The sequence below is a fragment of the Brachyistius frenatus genome, unplaced genomic scaffold (genome assembly GCF_029030835.1).
Source record: "Brachyistius frenatus isolate BFR_SWC_R1_liver_20210118 unplaced genomic scaffold, ASM2903083v1 Contig_281, whole genome shotgun sequence".
Classification (NCBI taxonomy): domain Eukaryota; kingdom Metazoa; phylum Chordata; class Actinopteri; family Embiotocidae; genus Brachyistius; species Brachyistius frenatus.
Genome location: NW_027210880.1, coordinates 378,016 through 390,007, shown reverse-complemented (window position 1 = coordinate 390,007; position 11,992 = coordinate 378,016). Strand labels below are relative to the sequence as shown.

At 39.3% G+C, this 11,992-nt stretch overlaps 1 protein-coding gene and 1 non-coding gene across 3 annotated transcripts; both read left to right on the top strand.

The window, feature by feature from the left end:
• Window positions 1–1,508: 1,508 nt before the first annotated feature.
• Window positions 1,509–5,248, top strand: snrpb2 (small nuclear ribonucleoprotein polypeptide B2). Of its 2 annotated transcripts, none has more exons than XM_069722032.1 (7): window positions 1,509–1,579; window positions 2,448–2,519; window positions 3,019–3,191; window positions 3,302–3,436; window positions 3,968–4,003; window positions 4,101–4,189; window positions 4,850–5,248. In XM_069722032.1, the coding sequence occupies exons 2-7, from the start codon at window positions 2,456–2,458 to the stop codon at window positions 5,007–5,009; spliced, it is 657 nt and encodes a 218-aa protein (XP_069578133.1). In that variant the 5' UTR covers window positions 1,509–1,579; window positions 2,448–2,455; the 3' UTR covers window positions 5,010–5,248. The 2 variants fall into 2 exon arrangements, with proteins under 2 accessions (XP_069578133.1, XP_069578132.1); XM_069722031.1 differs by having other exon boundaries at window positions 1,541–1,579; window positions 2,371–2,519.
• A 944-nt stretch (window positions 5,249–6,192) lies between these two features.
• Window positions 6,193–6,284, top strand: trnar-ucu (transfer RNA arginine (anticodon UCU)). The gene is given in 2 exon segments: window positions 6,193–6,229; window positions 6,249–6,284. It is a non-coding gene; the product is annotated as a tRNA-Arg (tRNA).
• The last annotated feature ends 5,708 nt before the right edge of the window (window positions 6,285–11,992 follow it).

The following is an 11,992-nucleotide window of genomic DNA, read 5'->3' as shown; positions in this document are numbered from 1 at the left end:
AAACGGAAAAACAATCAACAATGATATATTTACAAATATACGCATGCTTGTTTTTGTAACCAACTAAGTCAAGTTATTGTTTATGTTAACTTGATATTTATATTTTATTGCCAAATATTTACTGGTTAATATGAAAGCCATGAGATGACAAAACCGGATGGAGAACGTGTACTTTAATTCGGTGAGACAGTGAAACACAACTGAGAAAACACATTACACACCTGAATAAAAATTTTTTTTAAAGTGTATAGATACACAAGACTTTAGAGCTGTAACGATAAGTCAATAAGTTTTTGATTGACAGAAAGAGAAAAATCTAAAATCTAACACTCGTTTTTTATATTTCCAAAAATACTCCTGCATGTGATTTTACCTCAATGTTTTTATAATGTACAAAATTCAATGAACGTACCAACTTCAGTAATACACTTCAGTAATATATATTTTCAAGTAAAAATGCCCAAAATTTACTTGTTTTATATGGAAACCACCAGAATACTAAACTGAATGATTATTGGCATCTACGGGTTATTTTTCAGGAAAAAAATGCCCAAAATTTCCTGCTTCCATCTTTTTACAATTTCACAATCTGCTGCTTAAATTAAATGTTCTGTGATGGATACTGTTCACTGTATTCTGACATGTTAGAGAACAAACAGTTAATGACAACCGTTCACTAAATATTTTTAGAATTTGCACAGTTGCTTAAATAGACCAATAATGTAACGACTTCAGGCTGTATGAATATTTATCACTGTTTTCTGACATTTTCTGGATCAAATGACTCATTGATTAATCTGGAAACAGGTAATTCATTACTACTGAAAATTATTATTATTTGCAATCCTACAGATGAATGTCAGTTCCTTTACATACAAAAAGAAAGATTTCACGACATGACATGAAAATATGATTAGGTTAGGTTAGGTTAGGTAGTTACTTTATTAATCCCCGAGGGGAAATTTTTTTCGCTACAGCAGCATACAGGAAGCAATAGATAATAATAGAATAATAGAAAGCAATAAAATAGCAGTAAAAAATATAAATATGAAATATAAAATGCACAGTATATACAGTACGGTATATATCTATATATATTATATACAAACAACCAAGAACACAGACAACAGTGTTATTGTGTGATGGATTTTGCCAGAGGTGAGTTATTGTACAGTCTTATTGCGGTCGGCAGGAATGATCTCCTGTATCTGACCTTGTGACAGCGGAGCTGGAGGAATCTTTTGGAGAAAGTGCTCCAAACTAATTTAATTCATTAACTTGATTAACTGTGTATTTCCAGTGGCAGTGGTCAACTGATATATTCTGAGTTATGGATTATTACCATCATTAAAGCATTTTAACTTTGTGGTGTTGGTACTTTTACTTCAGTTATCTGATTACTTATTCCAGCACTGTGTAGCACAATAGTAATCTTTTAACTGCTGATGTATTGTGTTGCAGTAGCCTGCAGTTCTCCTCCCGGCCTGCTGGTGGCGGTAGAGAGCGGAGCTAATCAAAGCGGCAACCGGCGCCAGCAGCGTTGTGTTTCCTATCGTACATGAGCGGTGTGAGCGGAGAGGTGAGTGTTGAATTTATCCAGCTTCGTGTGAAAATCGTCTGCGTTCAGTCTCACCCAGGAGCCGGACTGGTGGGGGGAGGAGGTAGATAAAAGCTCGAGGCTTCGTGTTTATTCAAAATCCGCTTCTGTGAAAAGAAGCAAAAAGGTTTAGCTTTCAGGCTAATGCTGCTAAGCTAACAGTGCGAATGAATGTAGCTGGCTAGCATTAAGCTAACGAATGCTAACATCGTCTTAAACTGAGCAACAACAACTAAAACGAGCAGTAAACGAAGTTAAACCGGCCTAATCACCAGGTTCCTATCGGGGGGAGGGGAATGCAATGTTAATGATGTTTTCTGTCGCATTTAAAGCTGCTCTGTGACGTTTCTTTTTGTTTTGAACTCGGCGGAACAAATCCAAAATACAATGAAAAATACAGATTATTATTCGTTAAATGTGCTTAAAAAATGATAGGAATATTATTATTGTTTATTATTATTATTATTATTACTGCTGCTGCTGTATTTACGTACAAATGCAAAGTTAACATGGCACGTTTTTAGTTTTTATTTCAGTCACAGCAACCTATGCACTCGTATTAATAATGTTTCCAGCAGTTTTTCCTATTTTATCTTTATTTTAACAGATGTATCTGTATGTTTTATTAGATAAATCAACAAAATAAAATTAAGATAAAACAATTGCATTCCAGGTTAAAATTGTAATGCTAGTAAAACCAATGTACAACTTAAAAATTCATAAATGTGTGTTAGATGAAGCTGGAAATTAATTGATGAGGCTGTGATTGATAGGTCCATCCAGCACTGCGTTTGAAAAGAGGATTTCAGTGAATGAAGAGGTTGAAGCTGAACTGCTGCTGTTTTCTCAGACTCCACCATGGACATCCGACCGAACCACACGATCTACATCAACAACATCAATGACAAAGTCAAGAAAGAAGGTCAGTGGGCGTTCATTCAGTTTACAGAGCTTTAATCAACACGGAAGCTGCCAGCTGATCAAACCTTCATTTAAACAGTAAAAAAAAAAACAGTTGGAATGAAAAATACTTTTTCGGTAGTGACCTGATCAACAAGATGACAGAAATACACGTCAAGGGCACGTCGATTACCGGTTGCCGCTTTGATTAGCTCCGCTCTCTACCGTCGATTACATCCAATAAAATACAAAACAGGACATTACAGGTGGTGCAGAAGAGGTTAAAGGTACACCGAAAATATGGGACAACATAAATTATAAACTGGAACACAAACATTTAGTTATATAAACTGCTGTTAGTTTCAAACTGTTAGAGAGACGAACGAGGGTCTTCTGAGATTTAATAGATGGGGAGAATCTGCAGATGAATGCCGCTGCAGATGGAGCTAATTTGTTGGTTGTGTGTCAGGAAATGTCTACAAACAAAGTCTCTTCCTCTTCTCCTCTTCTTCGTCCTGCAGAGATCAAGCGCTCGCTCTACGCGCTCTTCTCTCAGTTCGGCCAGGTCATCGACATCGTGGCCATGAAGACCATGAAGATGAGGGGACAGGCTTTCGTCGTCTTCAAAGAGCTTGCCGCCGCCACCAATGCACTGAGGCAGCTGCAGGGCTTCCCCTTCTACAACAAGCCCATGGTAGGTTGCCGCGACGACGCCATGTTTGTCCCATCCTCGTCTCTGTCCTGTCCACGCTCAGCTACACTGACGTCAGAGCTTTAACGTGCTCGTGTCCTGTTGTTTTCCAGAGGATACAGTACGCAAAGACCGACTCCGAGGTCATCGCCAAGGTGAAGGGCACATACGGCGACAAGGAGAAGAAGAAGGACAAGAAGAAGAAGGCTCAGGAGCCAGCTGCGAACCTCGCCAAGAAACCAGCAGCAGTGAGTGAAGTTTTTGACCGCAGCGGCTTTAAACGTGCTCAATGTCATGTTGTGGCTGTACAGTTCAACTGGAGTTCAGGGGTTCTGTTTGGTTTTATACATGAAAGTTTCATAGTTTCATTACACAAAGTCAAAGTTACAACCTGTATCTGACTTTTCTGTTGCAAATTTTATTGCTTCCCTGTATCTATAAATGCTGCTGTAGCGAAAAAAAAATTCCCTTTGGGGATTAATAAAGTATATACTTACCTAATAAAGTAACTACCTACCTACCTAAAAGGCAGTATTGTAGTTCTCAGTTTAACCTGATGGTGGCAGTGTTGGAAACATGGTTGAATGGTCCTTGTTAGAACGTCAAACAGCTTCAGTGTCATCAGAGACTTGTAAATGAAGTTGTAAACAAACTTAAATAAATTGTTAATTAATTTATTAAAGTTAGTAATGAATCGGCAGTGAGAGTGGAGAGAAACAGAAACTGTCGGTCAACTGTTTGTTTTTTTGACTCGTCACTGTCCCATTTCCTGTTTGCAGGGATCAACTGCACTGGTGCACTCACCTGCCGTACAGGTAAGGGTTTTTACTTCCTGTTTGTATGAACTCTCTCTGCTGTCTGTGATGAGGTCTGAACAGCTCTGAGTGACGCGTCTCTCTGTCGTCTCCTCAGGTTCCAGACAACCCGCCAAACTACATCCTGTTCCTCAGTAACCTCCCCGAGGAGACCAACGAGATGATGCTGTCCATGCTCTTCAACCAGTGAGTTCTTCTTCCTGCAGACACGATTACGTCTGTTAGATCAGCGTCTAACTAAAGTCTGTCTTTGTGAAACTGGTGTTAAAAGTTCTTCATCCCGACTCTGAACCGGGGTCGACTGGTTTCCGGTAACAAACTCAGGAATGAGCTTTACAGCTTCAGTAGCTCATTTATGACGTGATGTTGATGTTGTTATTGTGATCGAAGGACATACATGAGACATGAGGATAAATAAATAAATGCAAAGTGAATAATTAAATTTATGAACAAAACAAACACATTTTATTTATAGAAAAGACAAATCATTTTAAAGATTAATGTCATTAATTTATTTCCATACTTTTATTATTGCCGCTCTACATTTATTTGTATATTTATATATTGTAGTTAATAAGGTCGGAGGGTCCCCCAACTGACCAGTCCTGCTTTAGACTGATTATAGGGCCGACCACTTAATTTACAGAGACGCAGACATGAATACATTTAAAAATATATAAATAACATAAGAAAAATTGTTTGGAAATGTAGAAGATTTAATTAAGTCCCTTTCAATTACCATTCTGGATTTTTTTTTCCTGCATCTAATTTACTAAAGTAAATTTTTTTTTTACTCCATATTCTCAGTGAATAAACAGCTTGTTGTTTTTGTTCTGTCCTTGGCAGGTTTCCTGGTTTCAAAGAGGTGCGACTCGTCCCGGGGAAACACGACATCTCCTTCGTGGAGTTTGAGAGCGACACTCAGGCGGGCGTAGCGAAAGACGCGCTGCAGGGCTTCCGTATCACAGCGACCTGCGCCATGAAGATCACCTACGCCAAGAAGTAGATCCTCAAGTGTGGTCGGTGACGGGTCACAAAGAGACTCTGATTGGGAGGAGGAGGAGGACGAAGAAGGGGGACGGATGGATTTCCATGTTAGTTTTGTAAATCCCACACAGATTTTTTTTTTTTTTTTTTTTTTTTTTCTACATGTTCTTTGGTTAAAATCTGTTTTTCTTGGGTGGAGAGGAAAACTTCTGGACTACATCTAATTTTGTAAAAAATAAATAAAATGCTTTTACACAATTGTTGTCTCAAGTGAGAGTTTTTTACGATGGCTGAAAAGATGTTCGTCGTCTCTGGGTCTGAAAACTGAAGCCAATCCAGAAGTGCTTTAAAGTGTAATACCGCTGGGGACCACTAGTCAGGTTTCCCCTATAGTTGGGTGGGGCATAGTGTGTTTGGGTTTGAGGCACAGACTGTACATAAAAGTGTTTGCAGCTTCTAGGTCTGAAACATGAGGCCGATGCAGAGGTGTCTTAGGCTGCAATACCACCGAGTATTCCAGTTATCGATCAGCCATTGATACATGAGCCCTCGTGTGTTGTGCTCTGTTAACTCCCACTCAGACGACAGCTGCAATCTATGGAGGAAGATTGTCTGAGTCTGAACTGCTGTAATTCAAAATGAGGGGACAGATTCGATCTGAGACTACGGACATAAGAGCCAAATGATACCAGGAGTTTTTTTTTTTTTTTACTGCACATGCTCTTTAGCGTTTCCCCTATGGGCCCCGCCCACGGGTCCAACCGACCGTAGACTTTGTGTAATTTGGGAAACAATTTTAACTTTACACTGTGAAGATGTAATAAAACCGAAACTCCATTTTCTCTTTAAATACGCTGGTATGGTTTGGACTTGTGTCACCGTGAATTCGTCCCCCAGAGTCAGACTGTCAACACTGAGTTCTACTGGGACCTTCTGAGGCGTCTGTTCTGGTTTGGACTTCTTTTCTGCTTTGTAGTCTTCAGGTCAGTCTGGGTTTTGTGCTTCCTGTTTGATTTTGAAATGACTCGCCTCTTGTGTCTGTCTTTGTTTCACTTCCTGTCTTTAATGAATGATTGTTGGCCCTGATTAGTTTCACCTGTTCCTCCTTGTCCTTCCCTCCCTGCTGTATTCAGTCTGTGTTCTTCTTCCTTCTTTGTCAGTTTAAATCAGTTACCAACACCAGGTTCCTCCAACTGGTATGTGGCTCTGTGGCGCAACGGATAGCGCATTGGACTTCTAGTTAGACACTGAAGAAGTGATTCAAAGGTTGTGGGTTCGAGTCCCACCAGAGTCAATACATGATCTTTAATGCAGCATGTTGATTTAATAGATGGATATTGTCGTCTTTGAGAGAACGAACAGCTTTATCAGCTTGGCACTGCTTTGTTTCTCTAGCGGGAATTACTGCGTGGGCTCAGGAACACTTGGCTGTAAGTGGGCTTGTTGAAGATTTTATATCCCCCAAAATCTGATGTTTCTCCACGGTGAAATCACAAATGTTCACATACCATTCACAAAACGTGTGGAACTCAGGTGCTGATGTTGGTCAAGAAACGACACTTGGAATACTTCCTCATGTAGAGGTTGTTGATCCTCCTGCTCCTGCTTTGAAAAAAAAAACCCTTTTTAATCAGAAATTTTTCAGGATCAATAACAGAAGAAACGTTCTGAAGGTTCGACACCATCAGGCTGAACTCGGTCGTCGGTTCCCGGGGAGGTGAAGGTCAGCAGCTCAGGGACTCTTCAGCAGGTCCGAACGGTTTTCTCAGCATCGCTTCACACTAGCGACCGACGTCACGTGATTACGAACGTCTGACTCACAAACAGGAGGAGGAACGAACGAGCTCGACTGTTGGTCTCATTCCTCAGCCTGTCGGCGTTTCACCGTTTCCACTGAAATATGGAGGTGAAGCGTCTCCGCCCTGTGATTTATCCCAACAGCTCCACGTAAGCAGCAAGACCTATGAATCAACAGAAGGGTTTGTGTTCGTAAACACATCGTGGCTGCCGAGATTTACCGAGAGCCGGCAGCAACACGCAAAGAAATGTTGTGCTCTGGCCAGGAGAAGCTTGTGTTGAGTTATTTCGTCTTTGTGGCCTCGTCAAGGTCCGAATCACCCGAACACATTCAGAGCAGAGTGAGGTCGGTGCGGAGAAACAACTGCTGCTGCTGCTTCAGGTTTTATTATTCGCCTAAAACAACAGAGGTTTGGACTCGTCAACACAAAGTTTAGATCTCTGATTTTGTTATTGAACAAACGTACGGAGGCCCGGAGAGCAACACACTGCAACTAAAAAAAAAAAAAAACATCTTTCACTGATCTGACAACACAGAGCAGTGTTTAGAATAAATACAGAAAACAGGACGTTTCCAAATGCCGCTCCGCGTTGTCACATGTTGAAGCTGTTTCCTCCAGCTGATGTATTTTGAGCTCTCCGGGCCTCCGTACAAAAGACTAAAGGTTAAATCGATGTTGGAGATTTGTACCGTTATAGAGATTTGGCCCATTTCCAATCCCGGCCCTACATACTCTCACTCCGTTAGCCGCCACATTGAGTGGGATGAAACGCCACACTTCTGCAAATGTTAGTTATGTGCAGTTATTTTCTCACGGGAAAGTGAGTTACCTCACGTCAAGCAGAGGTTGGATCTTCTGTTTCCATGGACACATGACGGGATTGGAGGTTTGTATTTCGTACTGAACACGCCATCGTACCCGAGCGTTGGTTTCTTGACTTCACTGTCTGTGTTGAACAATTTTATCCTATTTTAACTTTTGTTTTCTCTTATTTTAATGTTTGACTGAAGCTCAACTTAACAGCTAACAAACAGCTAAACCCAAGTAAATGCACACAAAATCTATGGTCACATTTTATTTTTGTTTAAGTTGTTTTAGTGAGAAGTTGCTTTATGTCGATTGTTTCTATAACTTTTAAAATGAACTGATTAAGAGCGGTGATTTATTATGGGCCTACTTAAAAGTCTGCCCTGATTTATGGCCAGCAGGTGGCAGTGCAGCGTTTGGCCTCGCGACCTCGTGCCTCGTGTGTGTTCGCCTGGTTGCTGCGTCTCCTCACACTGAATAAGAAGCCACCTGTATGCCTGTCTCATCATTTTATGCTGTTTTTTTTTCAGGTTAGTGATCTGTGAAAATCCACAAAGCACCTTACAGATAACCTCAAGCTGAATGTTTACACATTACGTTGGTTGAATTGATTCTGTGTCGTGTCTTTGTCGCGTCAGCAGCTACGAGCGTTCGTGTCGAGTTTCATTATAAAGAAGCATTTCATCTCAATATGTGAAAAGGACTCATTTCATGTTAAGTCTGTTTGGTTTATGTTCGCCATAAGTTCACGAGTTATGTGTTCTTCAGTCTCTGCTGGCCCCGTCAGGTAAAGTATACAGTTCGCCATTTTGTGTAATTTGCCACCAAATGTATTCGTTATTCTCAGTAGATATTTGTTCATTTTGCAAGTCTGTAAACAGCTAGTATGGGTTAAATACCAATTTATCACATCAAATAGTGGGATTTAAGTTAATTATTACAACGTATATGAATGAATGAAATAGGATAATGTGAATCTATATAGTTTTATTTTGGTAACTTTAGATTTAAGTTAGTCTAGAGACATTTCCCACATTATATGTTTGATACAAGTATTTTTGTTGTGATGGATATTTACTTTTGTGAGAACTTCACTTCGAATGTTTTGACACATTCTAAACATGGTAAATAAGAAACAGCGTAAATACAGCGAACACGTTACATTAGAGAATCGCTTTTTGCACTTTAAATTGTTATTGCATACGTTTGAAATTTGTTGATCTCTATGAATAAATATATAGAGCTCGAGAGGACATTGAATAAGAAGCCTGTCTGACCATCTGGTGTTCCTTCATGTGGACTCCTCTCACGTACGCAGTACATTCGACCCCATATAGCACGTAGCAACCTTTGCCGTCGCCTGGTAACGGTTGTTTTACGACTTAACCACATACATCGTAACTACGAGTTCCAGTTGAACGCATCATGTCCTGTTGTCCGTTTCATCATCTAAGTTCACGACCAATAGTTCAGACGTTCGGTAGGGATTAAACAGAGAGTGAAGGCGTCGCTTTGAATTGTGGGTAATTGTGAAGGACAAACAGCAGAATGAGAAGAGTGATAATAATATTTTCCTGCTTCCACACTTCGTGACAACTGAAAGATGTTGAGTCTCTTCGGATCCTGATTAGCGCGTGATGAAGAGCAGCTGGTGCACCTGCGCAGACTCAGACCTGCTGCCGGACGTCAGCACGTGCTCTTCAGGTCGCCGACGTCGCCGCTGCTGCTTCGTCTTCATACGAGAGAAAAGTGATTCCTTCTGAAATGTGGAATGGCTGGAGGAAGGCGGGGGGTGTACGCCGTGTACGTGCCCATGCTCGAGCTCTTCTGGTCGTTCAGAGGAGAGGAACGTGCGGAGGAGAAGCAGCTTTAGGTCTGTACTGAACAATATTTCATATTTTTGTTTGTTTATTCCACAAACTCTCCTTTTATCTGTTCGAGATGAACTCGGCGGAAAAACTGCTTTATAATCCTGCGTTTTAGATTTAGATTTTTACTTTTTAAACTTTATTAATATTACCAGGAGCTGTTTGACACGTGGAAAAATACTTGCAGCTGCTGTTTGTTCTCATCTGGCTCTGCATCATATATTTATATCTGCTGTTCAGTTTATCACAGCTGCATTTTAATGTGGTTTCGACAGAATTTAGATGTGATTTTTAACAAGAGCTCGGGGACGGTTCAGGAGGTTAAAAGTTTAAAACAATGTTGTTATTCTGCCTTTGGATTCAGTTTCAGTCTGAACTTGAATAAACAGCTCCATCTTTTTAAATATTTGGTGGATATCGTTCTGTTTTTGGCGGAAACGAAGAAGGAATTTTATGAATTTAAATAATTTTTCTCCAGAAAATAATCAGAGGAGTTTCTGAAAAATTATTTTAATCAGCTTTTGCTGAAATGTTTTTATTTTCTACTCCACCACATCTCACTGACAGCTTCAGTTCACAAAAAATGATGAGGACCTTAAAAATATAATGTTGGTTAATACTCTCATTAGAAATGTTATTGGCAGCTATTAATAAATTTTTATGCAAAGATTCCTTAAATTTAAAATCTGTGCGGATTTGCTGCTTTTTAAAAAAAAAAAAACTTTCTCTTTTCTTTTATGTCATGTTCAATTAAATAATGACGATTCATTTTCTTTTGATCCTCTAATCGATTAATTGACCTGTTGCAGATGTAAAACATATAGAATACATAAAATCTAAAATTAAAAAAGTTTTTAACCACCAGATGGAAACAAGGACCGGTGTTCAGTGTCTGTAACTCCAAATATTTTTACTCTAAATGACTAAATCACTGATTTATTATAGGTTATGTGTAAGTGTACCTGGTGTATGGAAGCTCATTCATCAAAATCACATTAAAAGTAAATTGCAGAATATTATAAGAAGTCCAAGTTTTCATTTGGGAAAAAATATAACACGTCATCATATTTTGAAAGACAATTTTCAGACAATTCAGAGGTTTGTTTTTATTTGTATAATCTTTTGTTTCGTGATTTTATTTCTGGCAGGAACAAACTTGCAATCTGTGTATGGAGGTCCATCTATGACAAGAAAAGAAACAAAACTAAAACATTTACAATACAAGGAAATAAAATTATTCTTCTCAGAACAATCTGAACAAGAAACCCTGCACTGTAGTAACAAAGAATAAAAATACAAACTGATAATAGTACTGTAATAAAAGAGGAAAACTTGTAATATATCATGAACAAAACAAAATAAATGATAAAAAAAATAATTCTAAAAACACACCTTTTAATAATAAATTCAGGCAGTGAAGTGTTGCATTATAACACCTGATTGGGAGTTTAATCATTTTTATTTTAGTCATAATCATGCAGTCATATTCTGAATTATAAACCATAATTCGGAAATTCAAGTAAGAATTTTTATTTATTTAAAGAGCCAAAAAAAACACAAATGAAACACAATCAAACTGAGAGATAAAAACAGAAGCAGTAACTGATACAGAAACAACATATCAGACAAATTTATAATATTGTTACTATTATCTAATAGCAGGACGTTAAAACAGATCAGTTTCCTGTTTGCCAGTCCGATGTATTGATTGCAGAGCAGTTTTAAATGGTGATGTGTCCTTTACTGAACCATGTAAATACACTATTGGATCTGATTTAAAGTGCAAATTGACAATATATGAAATATTTTCAAACCAGCTCAAACTCTGTTTGCAGTGCAGCAGCATCGTTTCCATTCTCTACAGTCTGCACAGTGTGTGTATTATCTTTGAAGAGTTTCAGATGATTTTTTTTTTAAGCTGCAACAACAACTGAACAACGTGAACAGAGACTCCTGCTCTTTAAATAAAGAATCGGATCCGCTCGCTCCTGACACGGTTTGGTAAAGAAGCTCTTGTGTCGCCCCTTTGAGAGGTTTTCCGAGCCGAGACGTAACATTCCCCGTCCTCAGGACGAATCTAACAAGTACCCTCCACGAGCAGCGTAACCCGGCGACTCCATCAGCAGGACCGTGAAAATGATGCGTCTGAAAACATCCAGCTGACAACGAGCTGCCGACCGGTCAAACCCCTCGTCCGCAGTCAGTCTGCTGCGACCAGCTGCAGCCGCGGGTTAACGCTCCTGAAAAGGAAGTAGATTCATTTCAAAGCACACGGCTGCCCTAAAGGGGGCGCTGTTTTATCTAGTCAAGAATTTTTTTTTTTTTTCTTTAAGCCTTAAGCTGCAATACCACCAAGCACTACCAGAGGTTGGCTCTAAAAAAAAAAAAAGCCTCCAGGTCCATAGACTCCCATTCAACTTCTCATGAAATACAAAGTCAGTAAATCTCCCACCAGTTATCTCGGTGTTGTTAGCTAAAGTCACTCCTTATTAGTTTTCTGGCGGTCCATCTGAAAATAATCTTAAAAA